Here is a 27,069-nt window from a genome sequence, read left to right as displayed (position 1 = left end):
ATGTTGTCCTAACTAGACTTATGGGTCCACCTTTTGAACCCATGCACTCCTGCGACATACAGTTCCTAACCTGGAAGGTGGCATTTCTCATCGCCATTACTTCCCTGAGAAGAGTAAGCGAGATTCAGGCGTTTACTATACAGGAACCTTTTATACAACTACACAAAAATAAAGTCGTCCTAAGGACCAATCCTAAATTTTTGCCAAAGGTTATTTCACCGTTCCATCTAAATCAAACAGTGGAACTTCCAGTGTTCTTTCCACAGCCAGATACCGTAGCTGAAAGGGCACTACATACATTAGATGTCAAAAGAGCATTGATGTATTACATTGACAGAACAAAAAACATCAGAAAGACTAAACAACTCTTTATTGCATTTCAAAAACCTCACGCAGGAAACCCAATTTCAAAACAAGGTATAGCCAGATGGATAGTTAAATGCATCCAAATCTGCTACCTTAAAGCTAAACGACAGCTGCCCATTACACCAAGGGCACACTCAACCAGAAAGAAAGGTGCTACCATGGCCTTTCTAGGAAACATCCCAATGCAAGAAATATGTAAGGCAGCCACATGGTCTACGCCTCACACATTCACCAAGCACTACTGTGTAGACGTGTTATCCGCACAACAAGCCACAGTAGGTCAAGCCGTATTAAGAACATTATTTCAGACTACTTCCACTCCTACAGGCTGATCCACCGCTTTTGGGGAAATAACTGCTTACTAGTCTATGCAGAACATGCGTATCTACAGCGACAGATGCCATCGAACTGAAAATGTCACTTACCCAGTGTACATCTGTTCGTGGCATCAGTCGCAGTAGATTCGCATGTGCCCACCCGCCTCCCCGGGAGCCTGTAGCAGTTTGGAAGTTACCTTCAATTATTTATATATGTATCATCTCAACCTTAAATAGGTGCATACTTAGTCACTCCATTGCATGGGCACTATTACTACAATTCAACTCCTACCTCACCCTCTGCGGGGAAAAACAATCGAAGATGGAGTCGACGCCCATGCGCAATGGAGACAAAAGGAGGAGTCACTCGGTCCCGTGACTCGAAAGACTTCTTCGAAGAAAAACAACTTGTAACACTCCGGCCCAACACCAGATGGCGAGCTATTGCAGAACATGCGAATCTACTGCGACTGATGCCACGAACAGATGTACACTGGGTAAGTGACATTTTCATTTTGGTATAGTTACCCCCACGTTTTAACTGCTGTCAGTATGCTTAGACTGTTTTCACTGGGATCCTGCTAACCAGGAACCCAGAAATTGTGCTCTCGCCCTCTAAATTTGTTTACCTAGGACTTTGCACACCCCACAATTGGCATGCTAGTGCCCCCTTATAAGTCCTTTGTATATGTTTGTTAGTACCCAGGGCATTAGGGCACCAGGGGTTCTTCATGGGGTGCAGCCCGTATTGTGCCACCCATGGGAGCCCATGCAAAATGTGCCTGCAAGCCTGCCATTGCAGCCTGCGTGAAAAGGTGCATGCACCCTGTAAGGAAATGCCTCCTTGGCATGGTTGCCCCCTGACTTTTTGCCTTTGCTGATGCTATGTTTACAATTGAAAGTGTGCTGAGGCCTGCTAACCAGGCCCCAGCACCAGTGTTCTTTCCCTAACCTGTACTTTTGTATCCACAATTGGCAGACCCTGGCATCCAGATAAGTCCCTTGTAACTGGTACTTCTAGTACCAAGGGCCCTGATGCCAAGGAAGGTCTCTAAGGGCTGCAGCATGTCTTATGCCACCCTGGAGACCTCTCACTCAGCACAGACACACTGCTTGCCAGCTTGTGTGTGCTAGTGAGGACAAAACGAGTAAGTCGACATGGCACTCCCCTCAGGGTGCCATGCCAGCCTCTCACTGCCTATGCAGTATAGGTAAGACACCCCTCTAGCAGGCCTTACAGCCCTAAGGCAGGGTGCACTATACCATAGGTGAGGGTACCAGTGCATGAGCATGGTACCCCTACAGTGTCTAAACAAAACCTTAGACATTGTAAGTGCAGGGTAGCCATAAGAGTATATGGTCTGGGAGTTTGTCAAACACGAACTCCACAGCACCATAATGGCTACACTGAAAACTGGGAAGTTTGGTATCAAACTTCTCAGCACAATAAATGCACACTGATGCCAGTGTACATTTTATTGTAAAATACACCACAGAGGGCACCTTAGAGGTGCCCCCTGAAACTTAACCGACTATCTGTGTAGGCTGACTAGTTTTAGCAGCCTGCCACAAACCGAGACATGTTGCTGGCCCCATGGGGAGAGTGCCTTTGTCACTCTGAGGCCAGTAACAAAGCCTGCACTGGGTGGAGATGCTAACACCTCTCCCAGGCAGGAATTGTCACACCTGGCGGTGAGCCTCAAAGGCTCACCTCCTTTGTGCCAACCCAGCAGGACACTCCAGCTAGTGGAGTTGCCCGCCCCCTCCGGCCAGGCCCCACTTTTGGCGGCAAGGCCGGAGAAGATAATGAGAAAAACAAGGAGGAGTCACTGGCCAGTCAGGACAGCCCCTAAGGTGTCCCGAGCTGAGGTGACTCTAACTTTTAGAAATCCTCCATCTTGCAGATGGAGGATTCCCCCAATAGGGTTAGGATTGTGACCCCCTCCCCTTGGGGGGAGGCACAAAGAGGGTGTACCCACCCTCAGGGCTAGTAGCCATTGGCTACTAACCCCCCAGACCTAAAACACGCCCTTAAATTTAGTATTTAAGGGCTACGCTGAACCCTAGAAAATTAGATTCCTGCAACTACAAGAAGAAGGACTGCCCAGCTGAAAACCCCTGCAGCGGAAGACCAGAAGACGACAACTGCCTTGGCTCCAGAAACTCACCGGCCTGTCTCCTGCCTTCCAAAGATCCTGCTCCAGCGACGCCTTCCAAAGGGACCAGCGACCTCGACATCCTCTGAGGACTGCCCCTTCTTCGAAAAGACAAGAAACTCCCGAGGACAGCGGACCTGCTCCAAGAAAAGCTGCAACTTTGTTTCCAGCAGCTTTAAAGAACCCTGCAAGCTCCCCGCAAGAAGCGTGAGACTTGCAACACTGCACCCGGCGACCCCGACTCGGCTGGTGGCGATCCAACACCTCAGGAGGGACCCCAGGACTACTCTGATACTGTGAGTACCAAAACCTGTCCCCCCTGAGCCCCCACAGCGCCGCCTGCAGAGGGAATCCCGAGGCTTCCCCTGACCGCGACTCTTTGAACCTAAAGTCCCGACGCCTGGGAGAGACCCTGCACCCGCAGCCCCCAGGACCTGAAGGACCGGACTTTCACTGGAGAAGTGACCCCCAGGAGTCCCTCTCCCTTGCCCAAGTGGAGGTTTCCCCGAGGAACCCCCCCCTTGCCTGCCTGCAGCGCTGAAGAGATCCCGAGATCTCTCATAGACTAACATTGCGAACCCGACGCCTGTTTCTACACTGCACCCGGCCGCCCCCGCGCTGCTGAGGGTGAAATTTCTGTGTGGACTTGTGTCCCCCCCGGTGCCCTACAAAACCCCCCTGGTCTGCCCCCCGAAGACGCGGGTACTTACCTGCAAGCAGACCGGAACCGGGGCACCCCCTTCTCTCCATTCTAGCCTATGTGTTTTGGGCACCACTTTGAACTCTGCACCTGACCGGCCCTGAGCTGCTGGTGTGGTGACTTTGGGGTTGCTCTGAACCCCCAACGGTGGGCTACCTTGGACCAAGAACTGAACCCTGTAAGTGTCTTACTTACCTGGTAAAACTAACAAAAACTTACCTCCCCTAGGAACTGTGAAAATTGCACTAAGTGTCCACTTTTAAAACAGCTATTTGTCAATAACTTGAACAGTATACATGCAATTTTTATGATTTAAAGTTCCTAAAGTACTTACCTGCAATACCTTTCAAATGAGATATTACATGTAGAATTTGAACCTGTGGTTCTTAAAATAAACTAAGAAAAGATATTTTTCTATACAAAAACCTATTGGCTGGATTTGTCTCTGAGTGTGTGTACCTCATTTATTGTCTATGTGTATGTACAACAAATGCTTAACACTACTCCTTGGATAAGCCTACTGCTCGACCACACTACCACAAAATAGAGCATTAGTATTATCTCTTTTTACCACTATTTTACCTCTAAGGGGAACCCTTGGACTCTGTGCATGCTATTCCTTACTTTGAAATAGCACATACAGAGCCAACTTCCTACATTGGTGGATCAGCGGTGGGGTACAAGACTTTGCATTTGCTGGACTACTCAGCCAATACCTGATCACACGACAAATTCCAAAATTGTCATTAGAAATTGATTTTTGCAATTTGAAAAGTTTTCTAAATTCTTAAAAGACCTGCTAGGGCCTTGTGTTAGATCCTGTTTAGCATTTATTTTAGAGTTTAAAAGTTTGTAAAAGTTTGAATTAGATTCTAGAACCAGTTGTAGATTCTTAAAAAGTATTCCAACTTTTAGAAGCAAAATGTCTAGCACAGATGTGACTGGTGGAACTCGACACCACACCTTACCTCCATCTTAAGATGAGGGAGCTAAGGTCACTCTGTAAACTAAAGAAAATAACAATGGGCCCCAAACCTACCAAAATACAGCTCCAGGAGCTTTTGGCAGAGTTTGAAAAGGCCAACCCCTCTGAGGGTGGCAACTCAGAGGAAGAGGATAGTGACTTGGAGGAAAATTCCCCCCTACCAATCCTATCTAGGGAGAACAGGGTCCCTCAAACCCTGACTCCAAAAATAATAGTCAGAGATGCTGGTTCCCTCACAGGAGAGACCAACACCTCTGAAATCACTGAGGATAGCCCCAGTGAAGAGGACATCCAGTTAGCCAGGATGGCCAAAAGATTGGCTTTGGAAAGACAGATCCTAGCCATAGAGAGGGAAAGACAAGAGATGGGCCTAGGACCCATCAATGGTGGCAGCAACATAAATAGGGTCAGAGATTCTCCTGACATGTTGAAAATCCCTAAAGGGATTGTAACTAAATATGAGGATGGTGATGACATCACCAAATGGTTCACAGCTTTTGAGAGGGCTTGTGTAACCAGAAAAGTGAACAGATCTCACTGGGGTGCTCTCCTTTGGGAAATGTTCACAGGAAAGTGTAGGGATAGACTCCTCACACTCTCTGGACAAGATGCAGAATCTTATGACCTCATGAAGGGTACCCTGATTGAGGGCTTTGGATTCTCCACTGAGGAGTATAGGATTAGATTCAGGGGGGCTCAAAAATCCTCGAGCCAGACCTGGGTTGACTTTGTTGACTACTCAGTGAAAACACTAGATGGTTGGATTCAAGGCAGTGGTGTAAGTAATTATGATGGGCTGTACAATTTATTTGTGAAAGAACACCTGTTAAGTAATTGTTTCAATGATAAACTGCATCAGCATCTGGTAGACCTAGGACCAATTTCTCCCCAAGAATTGGGAAAGAAGGCGGACCATTGGGTCAAGACAAGGGTGTCCAAGACTTCAACAGGGGGTGACCAAAAGAAAGGGGTCACAAAGACTCCCCAGGGGAAGGGTGATGAGACAACCAAAACTAAAAATAGTAAAGAGTCTTCTACAGGCCCCCAAAAACCTGCACAGGAGGGTGGGCCCAGAGCCTCTTCACAAAACAATGGGTACAAGGGTAAAAACTTTGATCCCAAAAAGGCCTGGTGTCATAGCTGTAAACAGCATGGACACCAAACTGGAGACAAGGCCTGTCCCAAGAAAGGTTCCACTCCAAACTCCCATCCAGGTAACACTGGTATGGCTAGTCTCCAAGTGGGATCAACAGTGTGCCCAGAGCAAATCAGGGTCCACACTGAAGCTATTCTAGTTTCTGAGGGTGGGGTGGATTTAGCCACACTAGCTGTCTGGCCGCCTAACATGCAAAAATACAGACAGCAACTCTTAATTAATGGGACTAGAATAGAGGGCCTGAGGGATACAGGTGCCAGTGTCACCATGGTGACAGAGAAACTGGTTTCCCCTGGCCAATACCTGACTGGAAAAACTTACACAGTCACCAACGCTGACAATCAGAGAAAAGTACATCCCATGGCAATGGTTACTTTAGAATGGGGAGGGGTCAATGGCCTGAAACAGGTGGTGGTCTCCTCAAATATCCCAGTGGACTGTCTGCTTGGAAATGACCTGGAGTCCTCAGCATGGGCTGAGGTAGAACTAAAAACCCATGCAGCAATGCTGGGTATCCCTGAACTGGTGTGTGTGAAAACAAGAGCACAATGCAAGGCACAGGGTGAACAAGTAGAGCTGGAGTCTGGAAGAATGGCCCAGCCTACCAAGAGAACAGGAAAGTCAGCTGGGAAACCAACTGCAACACAGCAAAAGAAAGGGAACCTCTCTTCTCAGGAAGAAGTTCTGCCCTCTGAGGGAACTGAGCCTTTGGAGCTTGAACCTTATCAGGTTGAGCTCTTAGGCCCAGGGGGACCCTCAAGGGAGGAGCTGTGTAAGGGACAAGAAACCTGTCCCTCTCTTGAAGGCCTTAGGCAGCAAGCTGCTTAGGAGTCCAAAGGCAAGAAAAATGGAACGCATAGGGTCTATTGGGAAGATGGACTCCTGTACACTGAGGCCAGAGACCCCAAACCTGGTGCCACTAGGAGAGTGGTAGTGCCTCAGCTGTTCAGGAAGTTCATCCTAACATTGGCCCATGACATTCCCCTTGCTGGACATTTGGGACAAACCAAGACGTGGGAGAGGTTAGTCAACCACTTCTACTGGCCCAATATGTCCAACATAGTTAAGGAGTTTTGCCTCTCCTGCCCCACCTGTCAAGCCAGTGGTAAGACAGGTGGGCATCCAAAGGCCCCCCTCATTCCACTTCCAGTGGTGGGGGTGCCCTTTGAAAGAGTGGGTGTGGACATAGTTGGTCCACTAGAACCTCCCACAGCCTCAGGAAATATGTATATCCTGGTAGTAGTGGATCATGCTACCAGGTATCCTGAAGCTATTCCCCTTAGGTCGACTACTGCCCCTGCAGTAGCCAAGGCCCTCATTGGTATCTTTACCAGAGTGGGTTTCCCTAAGGAGGTGGTGTCTGACAGAGGTACCAACTTCATGTCAGCATACCTAAAGCACATGTGGAATGAGTGTGGGGTGACTTATAAATTCACTACACCATACCATCCACAAACTAATGGCTTAGTTGAGAGATTCAACAAGACATTAAAAGGCATGATCATGGGGCTCCCAGAAAAACTCAAAAGGAGATGGGATGTCCTCTTGCCATGTCTGCTTTTCGCTTACAGAGAGGTGCCACAGAAGGGAGTAGGATTCTCACCCTTTGAACTTCTGTTTGGTCATCCTGTAAGGGGACCACTTGCCCTTGTTAAAGAAGGCTGGGAGAGACCTCTCCATGAGCCTAAACAGGACATAGTGGATTATGTACTTGGCCTTCGCTCTAGAATGGCAGAGTACATGGAAAAGGCAACCAAAAACCTTGAGGCCAGCCAACAGCTCCAGAAGTTTTGGTATGACCAAAAGGCTGCACTGGTGGAGTTCCAACCAGGGCAGAAAGTCTGGGTTCTGGAGCCTGTGGCTCCCAGGGCACTCCAGGACAAATGGAGTGGCCCTTACCCAGTACTAGAAAGGAAGAGTCAGGTCACCTACCTGGTGGACCTGGGCACAAGCAGGAGCCCCAAGAGGGTGATCCATGTGAACCGCCTTAAGCTCTTCCATGACAGGGCTGATGTGAATCTGTTGATGGTAACAGATGAGGATCAGGAGGCAGAGAGTGAACCTCTCCCTGATCTTCTGTCATCAGACCCAAAAGATGGCACAGTAGATGGAGTGATCTACTCAGACACCCTCTCTGGCCAACAGCAAGCTGATTGTAGGAGAGTCCTACAACAGTTTCCTGAACTCTTCTCCTTGACCCCTGGTCAGACACACCTGTGTACCCATGATGTGGACACAGGAGACAGCATGCCTGTCAAGAACAAAATCTTTAGACAATCTGACCATGTCAAAGAAAGCATCAAGGTGGAAGTCCACAAGATGCTGGAATTGGGAGTAATTGAGCGCTCTGACAGCCCCTGGGCTAGCCCAGTGGTCTTAGTCCCCAAACCTCACACCAAAGATGGAAAGAAAGAGATGAGGTTTTGTGTGGACTACAGAGGGCTCAATTCTGTCACCAAGACAGATGCCCATCCAATTCCAAGAGCTGATGAGCTCATTGATAAATTAGGTGCTGCCAAATTTCTAAGTACCTTTGACTTGACAGCAGGGTACTGGCAAATAAAAATGGCACCTGGAGCAAAAGAAAAGACAGCATTCTCCACACCTGATGGGCATTATCAGTTTACTGTTATGCCCTTTGGTTTAAAGAATGCCCCTGCCACCTTCCAAAGGTTGGTGAATCAAGTCCTTGCTGGCTTGGAGTCCTTTAGCACAGCTTATCTTGATGATATTGCTGTCTTTAGCTCCACCTGGCAGGATCACCTGGTCCACCTGAGGAAGGTTTTGAAGGCTCTGCAATCTGCAGGCCTCTCTATCAAGGCATCCAAATGCCAGATAGGGCAGGGAACTGTGGTTTACTTGGGACACCTTGTAGGTGGAGGCCAAGTTCAGCCACTCCAACCCAAGATCCAGACTATTCTGGACTGGGTAGCTCCAAAAACCCAGACTCAAGTCAGGGCATTCCTTGGCTTGACTGGGTACTACAGGAGGTTTGTGAAGGGATATGGATCCATTGTGACAGCCCTCACTGAACTCACCTCCAAGAAAATGCCCAAGAAAGTAAACTGGACTGTGGAATGCCAACAGGCCTTTGACACCCTGAAACAGGCAATGTGCTCAGCACCAGTTCTCAAAGCTCCAGATTATTCTAAGCGGTTCATTGTACAGACTGATGCCTCTGAACATGGGATAGGGGCAGTTTTGTCCCAAACAAATGATGATGGCCTTGACCAGCCTGTTGCTTTCATTAGCAGGAGGTTACTCCCCAGGGAGCAGCGTTGGAGTGCCATTGAGAGGGAGGCCTTTGCTGTGGTTTGGTCCCTGAAGAAGCTGAGACCATACCTCTTTGGGACTCACTTCCTAGTTCAAACTGACCACAGACCTCTCAAATGGCTGATGCAAATGAAAGGTGAAAATCCTAAACTGTTGAGGTGGTCCATCTCCCTACAGGGAATGGACTTTATAGTGGAACACAGACCTGGGACTGCCCATGCCAATGCAGATGGCCTTTCCAGGTTCTTCCACTTAGAAAATGAAGACTCTCTTGGGAAAGGTTAGTCTCATCCTCTTTCGTTTGGGGGGGGGTTGTGTAAGGAAATGCCTCCTTGGCATGGTTGCCCCCTGACTTTTTGCCTTTGCTGATGCTATGTTTACAATTGAAAGTGTGCTGAGGCCTGCTAACCAGGCCCCAGCACCAGTGTTCTTTCCCTAACCTGTACTTTTGTATCCACAATTGGCAGACCCTGGCATCCAGATAAGTCCCTTGTAACTGGTACTTCTAGTACCAAGGGCCCTGATGCCAAGGAAGGTCTCTAAGGGCTGCAGCATGTCTTATGCCACCCTGGAGACCTCCCACTCAGCACAGACACACTGCTTGCCAGCTTGTGTGTGCTAGTGAGGACAAAACGAGTAAGTCGACATGGCACTCCCCTCAGGGTGCCATGCCAGCCTCTCACTGCCTATGCAGTATAGGTAAGACACCCCTCTAGCAGGCCTTACAGCCCTAAGGCAGGGTGCACTATACCATAGGTGAGGGTACCAGTGCATGAGCATGGTACCCCTACAGTGTCTAAACAAAACCTTAGACATTGTAAGTGCAGGGTAGCCATAAGAGTATATGGTCTGGGAGTTTGTCAAACACGAACTCCACAGCACCATAATGGCTACACTGAAAACTGGGAAGTTTGGTATCAAACTTCTCAGCACAATAAATGCACACTGATGCCAGTGTACATTTTATTGTAAAATACACCACAGAGGGCACCTTAGAGGTGCCCCCTGAAACTTAACCGACTATCTGTGTAGGCTGACTAGTTTTAGCAGCCTGCCACAAACCGAGACATGTTGCTGGCCCCATGGGGAAGAGTGCCTTTGTCACTCTGAGGCCAGTAACAAAGCCTGCACTGGGTGGAGATGCTAACACCTCTCCCAGGCAGGAATTGTCACACCTGGCGGTGAGCCTCAAAGGCTCACCTCCTTTGTGCCAACCCAGCAGGACACTCCAGCTAGTGGAGTTGCCCGCCCCCTCCGGCCAGGCCCCACTTTTGGCGGCAAGGCCGGAGAAGATAATGAGAAAAACAGGGAGGAGTCACTGGCCAGTCAGGACAGCCCCTAAGGTGTCCCGAGCTGAGGTGACTCTAACTTTTAGAAATCCTCCATCTTGCAGATGGAGGATTCCCCCAATAGGGTTAGGATTGTGACCCCCTCCCCTTGGGGGGAGGCACAAAGAGGGTGTACCCACCCTCAGGGCTAGTAGCCATTGGCTACTAACCCCCCAGACCTAAAACACGCCCTTAAAATTAGTATTTAAGGGCTACCCTGAACCCTAGAAAATTAGATTCCTGCAACTACAAGAAGAAGGACTGCCCAGCTGAAAACCCCTGCAGCGGAAGACCAGAAGACGACAACTGCCTTGGCTCCAGAAACTCACCGGCCTGTCTCCTGCCTTCCAAAGATCCTGCTCCAGCGACGCCTTCCAAAGGGACCAGCGACCTCGACATCCTCTGAGGACTGCCCCTGCTTCGAAAAGACAAGAAACTCCCGAGGACAGCGGACCTGCTCCAAGAAAAGCTGCAACTTTGTTTCCAGCAGCTTTAAAGAACCCTGCAAGCTCCCCGCAAGAAGCGTGAGACTTGCAACACTGCACCCGGCGACCCCGACTCGGCTGGTGGCGATCCAACACCTCAGGAGGGACCCCAGGACTACTCTGATACTGTGAGTACCAAAACCTGTCCCCCCTGAGCCCCCACAGCGCCGCCTGCAGAGGGAATCCCGAGGCTTCCCCTGACCGCGACTCTTTGAACCTAAAGTCCCGACGCCTGGGAGAGACCCTGCACCCGCAGCCCCCAGGACCTGAAGGACCGGACTTTCACTGGAGAAGTGACCCCCAGGAGTCCCTCTCCCTTGCCCAAGTGGAGGTTTCCCCGAGGAACCCCCCCCTTGCCTGCCTGCAGCGCTGAAGAGATCCCGAGATCTCTCATAGACTAACATTGCGAACCCGACGCCTGTTTCTACACTGCACCCGGCCGCCCCCGCGCTGCTGAGGGTGAAATTTCTGTGTGGACTTGTGTCCCCCCCGGTGCCCTACAAAACCCCCCTGGTCTGCCCCCCGAAGACGCGGGTACTTACCTGCAAGCAGACCGGAACCGGGGCACCCCCTTCTCTCCATTCTAGCCTATGTGTTTTGGGCACCACTTTGAACTCTGCACCTGACCGGCCCTGAGCTGCTGGTGTGGTGACTTTGGGGTTGCTCTGAACCCCCAACGGTGGGCTACCTTGGACCAAGAACTGAACCCTGTAAGTGTCTTACTTACCTGGTAAAACTAACAAAAACTTACCTCCCCTAGGAACTGTGAAAATTGCACTAAGTGTCCACTTTTAAAACAGCTATTTGTCAATAACTTGAACAGTATACATGCAATTTTTATGATTTAAAGTTCCTAAAGTACTTACCTGCAATACCTTTCAAATGAGATATTACATGTAGAATTTGAACCTGTGGTTCTTAAAATAAACTAAGAAAAGATATTTTTCTATACAAAAACCTATTGGCTGGATTTGTCTCTGAGTGTGTGTACCTCATTTATTGTCTATGTGTATGTACAACAAATGCTTAACACTACTCCTTGGATAAGCCTACTGCTCGACCACACTACCACAAAATAGAGCATTAGTATTATCTCTTTTTACCACTATTTTACCTCTAAGGGGAACCCTTGGACTCTGTGCATGCTATTCCTTACTTTGAAATAGCACATACAGAGCCAACTTCCTACACACCCCTTCACCACAGGTCACCACACCAGGTCACTGTATATCATCCCTATGGTAGGCTCTCCTAGCCCAGAGGGCAGGGTCCAGGAGGTCCTGGTGTATGAGGGCACTCCTGCAGGGGTGCCCCTACAAACTCCAGTTCCATTGCACTGGACTTGGTAAGTGCCGGGAAGTCATTTTACCAGAGTCCCTGACACAAGTCAGTCACTACCTCTATCCAGCTACACATGGTAACTCCGAATGTGGGAATGTTTGGTATCAAACTTGTCGAGTATACACCATTACTGTGCCAGTATTGGTTATATGATCCCATGCTCTCTGGGGGCTCCTTAGAGGACCCCCAGTATTGCTACTACCTGTCTTCTGAGGTATTCCTGGCAGCCCGTGCTGCTGCCATTCCTCAGACAGGTTTCTGCTGTCCTGCTGCTTGACCAGCTCCTGCAGAGAAGGCTGAACAAAGGAATTCCTGTGGGAGAGGGAGGCAACACCCTATTGCTTGGATATAGGTGTTATAAGGTTTGGGAGGGGTAGCCTCTCCAGGCCTCTGGTTTGCTATAAACCGGTTTGCACCAGCCCAGGAACCCCCGGCCCCCGCTCTGGTGCAAAACTGGACAAAGGAAAGGGAAGTGACCACTCCCCTGTCCATCACAACTCTAGGTGTGGTACCCAGAGCTTCTCCAGGTAGCCACTCGATTCTGCCATCTTGAAACCAAGGTGTGCAGAGGCCCCTGGGAGCATCTGAGTGGCCAGGTCATGCAGGTGACGTCACAGGCCCCTCCTGATAGGTGGTCACCTTACTAAGTGACCAAACCCCCTTTTAGGGATATTTAGGGACTCCCTTGTGGGTTGGTCCCCAGATTCGGCGTGATTCCAGCAGGACTCCTGCATCGTTTACTTGATCTTCTGGCCACTGCAACTGGACTCCTTAGGGACCAGCAATCTGCAACTCCAGCAACAACTCTGCTTTGCAACATTGTTTCTCTGGCTCCTTCCAGCAACTGTAACACTTCCCTGGCTGTGCATCCTCGGAGGTCGGAGAGACTTCGGCCTGCACCAAGAAGCAAGAAGGAATCTCCCTTGGAGTGGAGTTCATTCCCCTGCATCTGCAGGTACCAACTGCAATGGCGGCTGGCTGCATGGTTCTGCTCTCCTCCAGAACTGCTTAGATCCTGAATTGGAACTTGGGAGACAGTAAGCCCTTGTCTCTCCTTGCAGGACAGTACCCCTGTACACTGTGACTCTTGCAGCTACTAAGACTTGTTTGCTCCTGCTCCAAGGGATCTTGAGGTTCTGTGTAGCCATCGCCCCCAGCACTTCTTCCTGCCAAGCAGAGTCTTTTCTCTGCTGCTCCAGCTACGTGGGACTCCTCTTCAGATGTGCTGACTGGGCCTCACCGCAACTTACTGTGCATGCTGCCAGTGGTTTGCCTGTGGGGGTTGCAACTGCTTCTGTTGGCTCTACTGACTGCTGAGGTTCACCTTGGACTCCCTTCCAAGAGTCGTCTTCCCTTGGCCTTGATGGTCCTCTTCAGCCTTGGAACTCTTCTGTTTCCTCTTTCTTTTTGGTGGTTCTTCTGCACCACTGACCATCTGCGACCCGACAATCGACGTGGGACTTCTGTTCAGCTCCTGGACTCCACAACTGGCCGTCTTCCTTCCCCGTCTACCGGGTTCTGCATCCACAGGAGGGTTATTAGTGGCTCCTGCCCCCACTGGGCACTCTATCGTGGACTTTGTCCCTTTTTTTTTTTTTTTTTTTGCAGGTCCTCTTCTACCGGAATCCACCTTTGGGTTCCTCCTGTCTGGTATTTTTCTCATGCAATTCTTTTTCTAAGTCCGCCTGTTAGTCCTTGGGAAAACAAGGAACTTAACCTTTGCTATCCTGGTCGCTGGGGGTCACTCAGGTACTCACCTCTTGGGGTCCCTACTTCCTCCAGCTCCCCTCCAAAAACTCTACATCCTTGGGTGGGGGACTGTATCTTGCATTCTACCTTTATTTTTGTAACACTGTGTGGTTCTTTCATGTGTGATAAGTTGCTGCATGGCTGTAGTGGCTGCTCATCCACAACAACCTCTGAAAAGCCCTGACTTCCTAGACACTGCCTACATTTCAGTAATAGAGGATCCCTGGATCTGGTATAAGTGCTCACCACACTGCAGGCCAGCTTCCTACACTGAACACATTGCTTCTTTCAAGGTGTCAACGGTCTTTTGACACCTCACTGTCCAGTTTACTTTCGTTGGCATTTTCTTGGAGGTCAGTTCTGTGAGAGGGACCACAATGGTGCCATATCCTTTCACAAACCTCCTGTAGTATGCAGTCAAGCCAAAGAATGCCCTGCCTGGAGTCTTGGTTTTTGTAGCCTCCCAGTCCAGGATTGTCTGAATCTGGGCTTGCAGTGGTTGAACTTGACCTCCATCTACAAGGTGGCCCAAGCATACAGCCTGGTCCTGCCCTATCTGGCACTTGCTTGCCTTGTTAGTGAGGCCTACCCTTTTTAGAGCTTGAAGGACCTTCCCCAGGTGGATCAGGCAATCCCTTCCAAGTAGAGCTAAAGACAGCAATATCATCTAGATATGCCGGAGTTTGGAAATGTGTGCTGCAACCCTTAGGACCCTCTTCACTACCAAGGACCTTTGTAGCAGGAGTACCCTCTACTAGGGACTAACAATGGTAGAGGAGTGTGTACCAATGTACACATTGTTGCCTGTTTTTTAGGCAAAGAGTACTGGTACTGGTGACCTGTTTAGCAGGGCCCCTGTGTATCTCAGTCGAATAACTTCAGTACCAGTGAGCAAAAAGTAGGGGTGGTCCATGTCCAAACGGGGAACTTTCCTATACCATGCAGATTGACAACTAATGGTGGAGTCACAATGCATCCTGTGAATGCAAAGCCTTTCTTCATAGAAAAACATCCTTCGAATGTCAAAGTCCAATGGTAGGAGTATGCAGAGCTTGTGAATCTGCATCCCTACACACTGCAGACAAATGCTTACAGGGTAAGTGACATTTTCTTTCCTGTGCATTGGTTCAGATTGTGAATTTTTCGGCCACAGTGGGTTTTAAAGTTCAATCAGAACACCAAATCTTTACTATTTAATTGCTCACACAATACTCTTCCTGGGACAACTAAGGTTTGGAAAGCTGATGACCCGAAAAGATATTTCGGAATTTTCGTCACAGAGGACCTCAATTAATTATATGTTCTAGATTGTAAACCTTTGATAGAAAAAAGTGAACTTGTTGTTAAATAGATGGTGTTCTCTCCCCCAACCATAATTGTCCAAGTGACCCTAGTGAAAATGTCAGTTTTACCTTTGTCTTCTTATTCGCCAATTTTTTTTACAGCAGTAAATTATACGCTTCTGTTCTAGCATAGCAGTTAATCCACGGATCAAAACAGCCCTCATGAAATATTGCATGGGTTGTCTTCCAATGTACGCCCACCTCCCCAGGTAGAAACAAAGCAATATATCAGGTGTCTGCTGGCTCTGCCGGTTAGTCCCAGAAACACTGATCCATCTGACATGCTTCTGCAAAAACATTACAGTGGACGGCAAGAATCTATCTGAAAGATGTACAGCTTAGTTGCAGACTGGTAACATTTTTAGACAAACTTGGGAGGCAGCTTTCAGAAATTGAGAACATCTGACATGGGCGCACAACCAGTTAACAAACAAACCAGCAATAACCCATAATCGTATAATTTTCTCCCTGAAGCTCGTGTATATTTTAAAACTGGCTTTTGCTATTAGCATTAGGGCTGTTTGTGATTAGTTGTATTTTTTCTTTTTGTGGATTTTAATAATCATGTTTTTTCGCTTGTGTAATGGTTTCAATTGCACAATGTTAAAAAAAAATAAAAAAAAAATACTGACTGACTGATTTTGTTCTATCACTGTTGCCACAGGTATCTCATCTAGTTTCCTGATTAATGATTGGTTGTCCAGTCAGTTCTTGTTCTCATTCATGGGCCCTCTGGTCTCTCCCTCTTATTTCTTCCTTTGGCTGCCTCGCTTTTCCCAAGAGCAACTTTCTTCTTCCCCCACGAATTCAGGCTCGTGCCAAAATAGGCATTTTGCCTGTATTTGCCTTCCTGCGAAAGCTTTGAAATATACAATTGCGTGCTGTCTTGCTTCCTTCTTTCTAGTTTCTTCTCTGCTGTCTAATCTGGTCACTTTTTTCAAACGTCACTTGGTCCCTCCAAGTTGATGGCTCTTAGCCTACTTGTCTGCATTACCTGTGGTTTGGCAGCACATTATCTGTAACAGCTAATTATGGCCTTCTTCGGGTGCTACTGTCACTAAATCCTTTGGGTTTGACGTTTGTTAGCGGTTGTGCTTCCCAAGCAGCTAGGCTTTCTGGCTTTTTTGTCACATATGAACTTGCCTGCGTTTCTTGCTGTTTGTTATTCAGTTGGTGATTGGGTGGCAAGTTTAACCTCTAGAAGAATAAAGGAATGGGAGCACATCTCTTGCTAGTGGACTTGTGTTTGATTCTGTGATAAACCTCTGTTACCTAACTGAAAAATTGTGTGCTTAACTGTGAGTGTGTACTCCGCTTTCAAGGCAATAGACGTTGCTATTGAGCATATCCATAATCCTCTGCCGTTAGGTGGAGATGGAAGACTCCGAGCCCAGTGTGGAGCCACCCATGGAAGAGGAGAAGAAAGAGCCGCCTGAAGAAGAGGAAAGCGAGCTGGTAGGAGACCGGTCAACATATGTCAGTACTGCAAATGATCTGGGAGCGAAAAAAAAGCTGGATGGGATTTTAATATCTTATAATTTTATGTTGTCCATGTAGAGAGCACAATATGCAACTAAGGCAGCCATCTATTATATTATATAGTGTGAGGATTGTTATTGAATGCTCTGCATATTAGGTGGAGCTTATTTTTTCATCCAGCAGTGCCAACAAGCCCGACGTTGCATATCTCCTGCAAACTGTAAATTTTGTAATCCTTCAAGGTCAGAGCACAGCAAGAGATGGAGGTATGTAGAATAATTAGGTTTCCAATGTTTTTGAGGACAATGTTCATATGTTGTCATTTGCTAAATTACTTTTTATGACTGTGAAAAAAAAAATCTGGATTTCACTTGTATTGTTTACTATTCTGCTAGCTTGTGGATTTACAGTAAGGTATGTTGTAAGTTTCGAAGATACCCTAATCCATGGGTTATTATAAGGGAGCTGTCATGGAGGGTTCACTCTAAGTAATGTGAGTTGTTGCAATTATTGTTCAAAATTAGAGCCTTTTTTCACACTTGTTTGCCTCCACAAGGCTTTTGAAATATGAGCTATTGTTTCATTATTTTTTAATATAATGCTGCATACAGTTTTATGCACATCTACAGGGCGAACTACAGCCTTAGCCAATATTCGATTAATGGGACGTGATCACTATAGTTTACCGGAAAAGGTACAGCTTTCTAATCTGCATATTGAACTGTTATAAAAGTGAAATTCGCCAGTTTGACTTTCGTGGTTGCAGTTAAACTTTTAAAGGACACAAAATTCCAAGCTTATATCTGAGGTTTGTACATTGTAGCAAAGTAACTATTTGCATTGAAAAGAAAACTTGATTGTATTGGTTAAACTTAGTATGTCTCTCGTGCTTATACCTCCAGCTCTGTCATCATTCTCGTTGTTTTACTTTAATCTCGCTTTAACATTTATCTTTGTAACCAATAGTGTCTATTTTTCTCCATGCATGCTTCTCACGTACTTTGTCCATTTCAGTCTGTCCCATGCAAACTTCCGCTTGCATGTCTTGCACCTGTTCATTCTCACCTCCTCGGTTTGCTTTTGTAAGCTCCAGCGTGTTTCTCAACTCCCAGGCCAGCACACACCTCTTACTCACCTCTTTCCCCGCACATTCCTTATTAAGGGGTCCTCCCCAGAGAAATGAGCTTTAGAAACATCCCTTGCCACCAGGCTGGACCAAAGATGATTAAAAGGATATTTTATAATAACATTTTTACGCCCCCAAAATGTTTTCCTTTTTACTCCAGGTTTCTGAAACATCATTTCACAGAAAATGACATTCGTTAAACATGAAACTTGACTGGCAGTTTGATGTAGCTAATGTTCTTGGTTTCAAGTTGTTTGATGCAAAGATGTTAGCAACTAACTGGCATTTTATGTGCCTTTTGTACCTGCCATCTGAATATGTTGTGGGTCATGCCAAAAATACAGCACTAAGACCACCGTGCATTGGAACTTGAAACTTATTGAAAGACTCCATATGACGAAACAACACTAACAAACCTGTTTCTTCTGATAAGCCACTTGGGTTGGACTAAAAATAGTGTTCTTCTATCTGGCACATGTCGATGAGAGTACTGCACCTCTCGCACCCTACCTTCAGGGTCATAATTGTGTCAGGATAACAATTAATGGTGATCAGGGTTTCACTGCAGTTTGAATGTCGGCATCTTCGGTGCGCAGGATCACTAAAAGTTCCTGATGGCATGACGTTGTGTTGGGAAGTAAAATGGAAGCCTAACTCTTCTGCATACAGGTAAACCTTTTCCGACCACATCATCTCCTTCATGAAAATTTACAATATCCTTTCAGTGGAAAGAAAGCAGATGCAAGCGCCAATGGCCTTGGGTTTCATAATGAACAATTAGCTTGAGTTATCAGTATTTTGATTTTGCTTAGTATAGGGCATTGTAAAAGTAGAAAATCACTTTAACCGTGCATAATACAAGGATTCTGAACCTGATACTTTTGAGTACTCCCATTTTATTGGTAGAATCAGAACTAAAGATGTGACCAGTGGCAACAGTAAAATGTAAGATACTCTGATATAAGCACTATAGAATCTCCTTACTTTTGAAGTGCTGTTTACACTGCATTTCTAACCTGAACACACTTGACAGATCTGTATGGACCACAGTGCTTATGCGCCTTAGGTTCCTCCTAGTGTATTGGTGAATCTGATAGAGACTTGTAGCTTTACCTTAGAATTATCCCAGGCGTCAGACTAGATCCAGAAGATTTTTTGCGAGCAGCACCCCTGCGCTCCGGTAGGTGGTGGTGATCAGCTCTCCGCGTGCGTCGGCGACATTGTCCACGCCGGAAATGTCCGTGTCATCTATATAGGTGACACACAGGCATGCTGACATCAGCTCATTTCTTTCTGCGCCAGCCAGCGCAGATTCGGGAAGAGCTACCCTGTGCAGTCACTTTTTGACTGAGCTTTTTGTCGAAACTTTTGAGATTACCTCCTAGTGTTGCAGGATGTCCATTAGGAAGGCCAGTATCAAGCCCTGTGGCGCCTATCACCAGCCAATGTTGGTGACTGACCTGCACCTTGTTTGGCTGTGGTGCCTCGAGCGCAACCATGACACAAAGTCATGCTCCAACTGTCACGCGATGATCCCCAAGCCTTTGAGCGAGCACTCCCTCAAGCTAATGGCATTCTGTCATGCAGCTCTGCGTCATCGAGGTCCTGGTTGAGAGGAAGGTCACATGATCGGTTTCAAAGTCCAAGCTACTCCTCCCATTCGTAATCTGCGTACAGCTTGTTCTTAAATGCATAATTACAGAGTTGTTACATACCTGCATTGCCGTTGCTTTCCAGGACAAAAGCCCTTCAGATGATTCTGAAATTAGATTACTCTATATACTGTTTAGTTATGGCAAAGTTTTCACAAAGTTATGACATGATCTTGAGGATTCGAAAACTGTCAAGGACGGTTACTTGGTGAGAGGTTTTGAAGGGAAAACGTTGTTTTGCTTCATGCTACAACATTGTTATTTAGCAGTAAAGGCATTTAATCACAAAAATCGTAATCTGCGACTTGAAAATGGCTTTGAACAAAATAGGCAAAGGAAAGCTGTGGCCGAAGTACGAAGGGGAAAGTATTGGATAGAAAGAACAGGGCATGGTGACACACCATGGGAACCTGTACAGAGCGCTTGTTTACCAAAAAATGCCCATTTTACATACTGAGGCTTGGCAGTCACTTTGATTGACTGGGTCTTGACTTTCTGTAATGTTTCTTCGACCTATTCTCATCGGTGCAGTAATTCACATATTTAAGGACAGCAGCTTTTACCATCACCTTCATTATTCCATTGTTGACTAGACCACTATATTTTTTACAAGGTCTGATAGATTTTATTTTCCTTTTCTCATGAAGTCCAGTTTGCTCTCGAATCGGACCACTCCCTGAGAAGTGAAGGAATAATTCCCATCACATCTTACAATTTCACCTGTCAACCAGCCTGACTCCTTTGGCCCCCTTCCACGGAACCATGTATGTATGTATTAGAGGCCTGCATGAATATTTTAAAGCCAGAAAGCTTTCGACTGGTTTGTGAGCCTTTTACATTGAGAGACGTTCAGGATAGCTGTATGTTGGTGTCTCCACTTCTTGTCAACATCCCCCTCAACCTACCAACATATTTTTCAAATCTTTGTTTCTGCTGAAATGCTCCAAAGACGCAATGAACTGAGAGTTAAATAGAAACAACAAAAGAATTCCGGTATTAGAGGCAATTGTGTTTGTGTCTAATAGCATGAGAAGGCTGGTAGAACCTCGCAAGCAAGTCCAAGAGCTCCTTGTGCAAGACTGTTGCCCCTGCACTATTAGGGAATGTTCCCTGGGAGGTGATTGTCCATGCTTATGTTTTTGTAGGCTTTTCTACCTTTTTTCCAACACAAGACGTAATACACAATTAGATAAGTTTTGTCTCAAATTTATTTTATGCGCTCTACAACTAAAGAGGAAGGGTGTTGTTATGAATTATTTTCTAAAGCTTATTAGTCTGTGGAGAACCCCTCGCTTGGGAAGGAATTTACCTTCGAGTAACAGTACTGCTCCATTAGGTGTATTTTCCACAGACTGCAATAGATCTTTCTATTTACCCTTTGTACTAGATGAGAGTTGCAAAAGGAAGTTGAAAAAATAAAAAGATGCCCATCTTGCACTTGTGCTTATGATTCTGGGTACCTCACCTGCATACTCTGAAATGTAAAGAATTAAAAATCATTTTCCAAGGTCTTGCCTGGTAGCAGGGAAATCCTGTAATGTTCATTAATCTCGAGAGGATTCCTTCTCTGGTGAACTGTTCTTACAGGTAACTCACTTTTCCTTCTCATGCTTGCCTAAGCATGTTCGCTGTTCCTCCTGGTCTATAGAGATCCCCACACCATTCTCACTATCACATTTTCATTCTATTTGACAGCTTTTGCATGATCTTATACTCCGATTTGGGTTCTGTTTTATCATTCTATGGGAAATTGTTAAAACGTGATTAAAATGGGCTAGACATGTTCATTTCACGTAGGATGTGCATATCCCGGAATCTTTTGCAGACAGTCCCTCAGATTTGGCTATTTAGCAGCACGGCAGCGAACACAGCATGATATATGGAGGCTGTGCGTCTTGTCTGGTTTACGGTAGTTGCTTCAGTTGCCAGTATGAATGGGACCAGGCCCCACAGGCCAACTCTGGGAAGGTAGACTTCAAGTGGTTCTTTCATGCTCCATGCTCCATGCTTCTATTGAGGTATGAGTCATTCACTTTACCTCATCCAGTGGAAGGATCTTCCTGCAGGAGCAAGGCTTATCTTTTGAAGAATTCCGCCGTGAACCCTAATGTCTATTTCAGAAGTACAGTGCTTTTGGGTCTAGAAATGCAGAGGTCATTGGCATTTGAACCCCCCCCTACGTTGCCTTGATTGATCTTTAGTCATACAGAAGAAGAGAAAACACATTAACTTATGCTATTGAAAGCTGGTATTATAGGTTCTTATGAATTCAGTCTCCAAATTTTGCGTTTGCTGTCGGTATTTCCAATTTTTATGAAGCACTTTTGCTCATGTGATGAAGTGCCTCTAATACTGACACTGTTACAGCCTACTAGATTCGAGAAACCGTTGGATATGCAAAGCCTTATACTGCTGATGCCCCTTCTAATGAAGTGGACTATTAGTGTGCTTTATACTTCATACAACAGTACCATTTGGCCCATCCGTTCTCTTTTAAAACTGTTCTTAGTCCAGTGCACTTGAGAGCAGAAGATATAGTTTGGTGTAATATCACAAGTTCTCTGCATACTGGAACTGTCTGCTAATGGTGTCGATGGGACGTGGCTATTATTCATATTATGTCAAAAGTAGTGTCCGCTCAGTAATGCTGTTTGTATGTTCTCTCTAACCCTTCAAGCTTCTTTCTGTGTGATATTTAGGGTAACCTTCCGAAAAGCAAGTGGGAGATGGACACTTCTGAGGCAAAACTAGGTGGGTGTACCCTTTTTTATCCTCTTAAATGTTTGCATTTGTATCTGTTTTTCACTTTACACATTCTGAGTTGGTCTCCTGCGCTTCCTGTGTTTTTGTAGTGCTGATTTGAAAAGTAGGCTTCTCTGGTTCAGTGGCAAGTAGTGGTAACTGTTTGCAGCCGGCTGTAAACCTGCAGATTCACAAAGCAAACGACTGTTGACAAAGTATGTAATCACAGTGCATAGTAAAATTAGAATTTTGTAAATTACCATTCCAGGTTTTTTTTTTTTTTTTTTTTTTAAGCGTGCCAAGTTTGCTTGTGTCTTGTCCATAATAATGATTTGCAAAGACCCACTTTGCTGCTCTGTTTCTGGCAGCTTCGGAAGGAGTGGTAATGTTGCTGCTTCCATTGTTGCACAGAGAATCTATGCATAAGTAAATACTTGAAACTATCGAGGGCAGGGCTTCTGTGGCAGTGGAAACTGCAGTGAAGGGAGAGACTAGCACATGCACCTATCCCCTTCCACAACAAGGAAGAGAAATCCCTAGAACATTGTTGTGTTTTCTACAAGACCCCTTTCTTTTGTATCTTGAGTTCATTTTTTTTAAGCAGACAATTCCTCAATACTTTCTCATGCTTGGTCTACCCTTTTAAAACTGATGATTGAAGCTGTGCCAGTTTCCAATGGGATGCGGGCTTCAGCTTCTGATTTCCTTGTCTCTGTATCACAGAACAGAAACCTTATTTACCTAAGCACGAGTTGCTGTGGTTCTGTCTGTGCTTCTTCGGTACATTCTATCTATGGATGGCCTGGGTTCTTCTCGACTTGGATACAATGGGCCTGACTCTGTCCCCTTTGATAAGATGCCTACCCTTGATTGGTAAGTAGAACCCATCTCTCGATAGGTGTGCTTACAGTGTCCATCATGTAAGCATGAATGAAGACATGATCGTGTTGTAGGTGCCTGCGCTCTGTTTTATGCATGTTGGAAACGAATTCCATAACTTTATAAACATTTCTTAAATTAAGCTTTTGACACTACCACTTTAGAAAGCATTTAAAGCAATGCTGCATTCCTCTTACTAATGATGTCCATACCTAGCAGTGGTCACGCAGACAGTGCGCTGCTGCATGCATACTGTTGTCTTTTTATACGGTGTACATGGCAGCTGCCTTTTTTCAGTAACATTTGAATTGTGAAAGATTCAGGCGGAGAGGAATCACTTACATTGTTAGAAAAATTTCAATTGTGTGTGAAAATTCCAGCTTAATCTTCGTTTACTGGAATAATTGTGTGATGTACCACAAATAAAAACATGCAGAACGTGTGATATATATATATGTTGCATTGAAGCCCAGGTTGTCGGAGCCCATGTTTTTTTGTGTATTCAACCCTGACTTTCTGTATTAGTCCTGTTTGCAAGGGTGTTTCATCTGTGATAAAACACATTATGAATTTCACTCACTCAGGACTACACCTGAATGTCATTTTAAATACCCGTCCTAAAAATGAACAAAACCTCACATTTTTTTGGTAAGAACGTTATGCAACTTTGCATTATATATATAAAACACACTTTTGATTCACATTTTTCTTTTCATGGTTAACTCTGTCTGCTTGTTATCTTAATTGTAAGCAGAAAGCTGAGTTGTGGGTTTTCCGCTCAGCAAAACGAGTGAAACTTCTAACATTTTTCCTTTCTCCGTCCTTTTTTTTTTTTCCTTACTCAATTATATTTCCCTCACGACATTGCTTACCTAGAGTTTCAGCTGACCCAGCCAGGATCTAATTTGCAGTCGTCGACATCCGGTGCCACGCAAAATATACTTGATAAATGAAGTTGCCATGCTACACTTTGAGTAGCTAATACAAAAAGCGAGAACTCTGCTGTGCGTTGTGCTAACCTAGTGAATGTTTGACGTGGTCTGCTAAGGATTCGAGCTGTGAGTGTTTGGGAGATGCTCACAGTGCAGCCATTTGGCAGCACTGGTAATGTCATCAGAATGTTTGAATGCCCGAATGCCTGTGGTTGAGCGGACCACAGTCAGTGGATGACAGAGCAGAGAGCGGCCCGAGAGGGATGCAGTCATGTTGACTGCTGGAATCTTGCTCAGGTGGCCGGGCAGAGGTTGATAGCATGTCAGTAATATCTGTGCTTCCCCCTCTTCTCTGCAGCACATTTTTTTTTTCATTTTGCCTTTTACATTTTAATGTTTGCATTGCATACCATAAGAAACGTGTTATTTTGTTGATGGTATGTGTTTATCGGCATCTCCTAAAACATACAGGTTGTATTGCAGCGAGTGTGATGCGTATTGTACTGCGGCCCAGGACTTGCTCGTTGTGCCACATCCAGTAAGTTTCACTTATTAAAGGTTCATTGCTCCCAGTGATTTTGAGATCCAGTGACACTTTACGTTGCTAGCTAAAAACGATAAAAAATGCTCAGAATCACTGTAGGCAAACTAACGTATATAGTAATGGCAAGTAATTTCTTTAAAACATTTAGATACTTTTTTTTTTTTACTAGAGTCATTACAATAGTAGAATCAGTCCTTAATAGCAACATGATCAGACATTTTATTGTATTACAAATGTTGGAGCCAATGACACCAAAGCACCTGCTCATCTGATCTCTGCTCACCGGGTTCACGTTGACTCTTATCATACAAACCTCCGTCCCTACAGTAGAAAAGGAACAATTGAGCCACACAACTAAAAAATCACAGCAAACGATTTTTAATCAATTGTTTTTATGATGACCTTTCCAGTCCGCATGATATATTTTGTTTTACACTTGCACTTGGAAAGAATGTGTGCTCATAATCCTTGCTTATAGAAGACTAACGTGTACGTATTGAAGCACAAATTGTCTGTTGGCCATAATTTGTTTATTATAATAATAATAATAATAATATATAACATATATCACAGTATTAACATATTGTCTTCAGCGATGTCATTTTTTTCAGCACACTCGGATTGCGACTTTCTCTTGTTCCATTCCATTATGCATTCTTAACAAGTGTATTTTTTGGAGACCACAGAGAAGTATAGATTTTCAAATAATATTACAGTGCACTAAACTGAGGACAATATGGTAGCTTTCTCCTGAGTACAGAGGACTGCAAAGTGGATTGTGCCCTAACAATGTGAGTTGAATAAATCACAGCAGGCCTTTTTGGTCCCATGACTGACAGTCTAGGAGCTGTAACTAAGTCTGGGTTGGTAGTCTGCAGCAACTACTCTGCTTTGCAGAAAGCTATATAGCAAGACATGGGAACACAGTGCAGAGAAAAATCTAGTGCATCAGCACAGAACAATGTGTATATCAGGACACTTGGAGACAGTCGCTCATTTTAGCCACTTGAAGGAAAAGTTATGAAATCCAGCTTCTGTGTTTGGCTGACCACAGGCCACGAAAACAAAATAATTGACACAACTTAAAAACAAAAATGGAAACAGCTATAACTGCACTGTAAAGAATATCTCATTTTAGAGCTTGTTTTTAGTAGATGTGGCTATTAATTGGAGGAGGTTTACGAGCTCCTACGGCTTCTGCCTGAGGGATATAAAACAACAAAGGCAATAATGTTGGAGGGTAAAACCATCGAGACGTACCTAAAATCATTCATTGAGTCTACAGATACAGCAAGAAGACAGGTAACTACTGGCACCATGTCGGACAATGTAAGGGATTTCAGATTTGCGGTTGAAGTGTAGGCTAACCTAATCCATGTTTTTTGTGGTGAGCAAATATTTTGTGAAACAGTGGTTGACCCTTCAAAAGGATGAAAAGCTGGCAACCAGGCTAAGTTCATGCTCTAACGGAAATGTTTAGAAAAGGGGCAGATAGCCAGAGAAGAGCATAGGGGTACTCCTTAATCAGCCATCAAAGTTATTCACAACTGCAGCAGATAGACTATCAGAGATCCACCTATTGGCAGCAGGCGCACACAAACCTTTTAATGGCAGAGGAAATGGCTAGAACCAGTAGCACATTGTGACTACATCATTTAGCCACCATACCTTTTGGGAGCAAGCTGGAGTTTTGCCTTGCAACTTGGAAACATATAACCTCAAGACCTACCAAGACAAACTACTGTCCATGATCTACTTACTTAATGAGGAGCTCATGTATTCTGAAGTGGTTGTGAGGATTAATGGTTATGTAATATAGATACATTATTCATAAAGATTTTAAACCGTAACTCATTCAGTATTGCGTCAAACTCGGTTTTGCTCCTGCTGTGGGAAAAATGGAATTCGTAGAGTGATTCTCTATGGAGCGCAACTTAAGTGCATCTAGTGCATGTCTGGTTACATTGTTAGAATTGCATATCCTATTTATGCCCTGTTGCAAAGAACTACTTTAACCTCATTCCATAAATTCAGTTAAATGTTTTCTTACTGCAACAATAACATTGTCACCTTAAACGCAAAACTAAAATTGAATAAACATGGGTCTGTCACCTCCCTGCCACAAGGTAAAAAACGGGGCACCCAATGCATTTCTTTCGTGTCTGCAAAACCTTGTTTTTGTGATTGGTAAATGTGAATGGCTCTTTAAGAAACTTACAAACAACATTTGTAGAATGGTGTCAATTATATTGCATTTACAGAAAGGAAATATCCAGGGCTTTATCCCATGTTATACATATTAAGTATGTAGCGATAATGCAGCGATCATCAGAGGAGTCAAGCAGTCCATTTACTTTGCACCTGTCTTGGATCTCTCTCACACTAAAGGCCATACATTACAGGCCTGTTTTGCCGAGTACTGTATGCTAATAGAAGTGTTTCAAACTACTTTGCTGCTGTTACAGATGAGCAATGAGTGTCTTCTAGATAAAGACCTATACGGGGGCTCACATCAG

General features: G+C 45.4%; 1 protein-coding gene across 3 annotated transcripts in view; it reads left to right on the top strand.

Moving 5' to 3' along the window:
- The window catches only part of YLPM1 (YLP motif containing 1), an 865,271-nt gene that overhangs the window by 725,305 nt on the left and 112,897 nt on the right, over positions 1-27,069 (top strand). For 2 of the 3 annotated variants that reach the window (XM_069208482.1, XM_069208480.1), the window contains 2 exons: positions 16,568-16,675; positions 22,156-22,207. In XM_069208482.1, coding sequence (XP_069064583.1) covers positions 16,568-16,675; positions 22,156-22,207 — 160 coding nt within the window. The remainder of the gene's footprint in view (positions 1-16,567; positions 16,676-22,155; positions 22,208-27,069) is intronic. The other variant, XM_069208481.1, reaches the window with a different exon arrangement.

Source organism: Pleurodeles waltl, chromosome 9 (genome assembly GCF_031143425.1).
Source record: "Pleurodeles waltl isolate 20211129_DDA chromosome 9, aPleWal1.hap1.20221129, whole genome shotgun sequence".
Taxonomy (NCBI): Eukaryota; Metazoa; Chordata; class Amphibia; order Caudata; family Salamandridae; genus Pleurodeles; species Pleurodeles waltl.
This window is presented reverse-complemented; position numbering and strand designations above follow the sequence as displayed.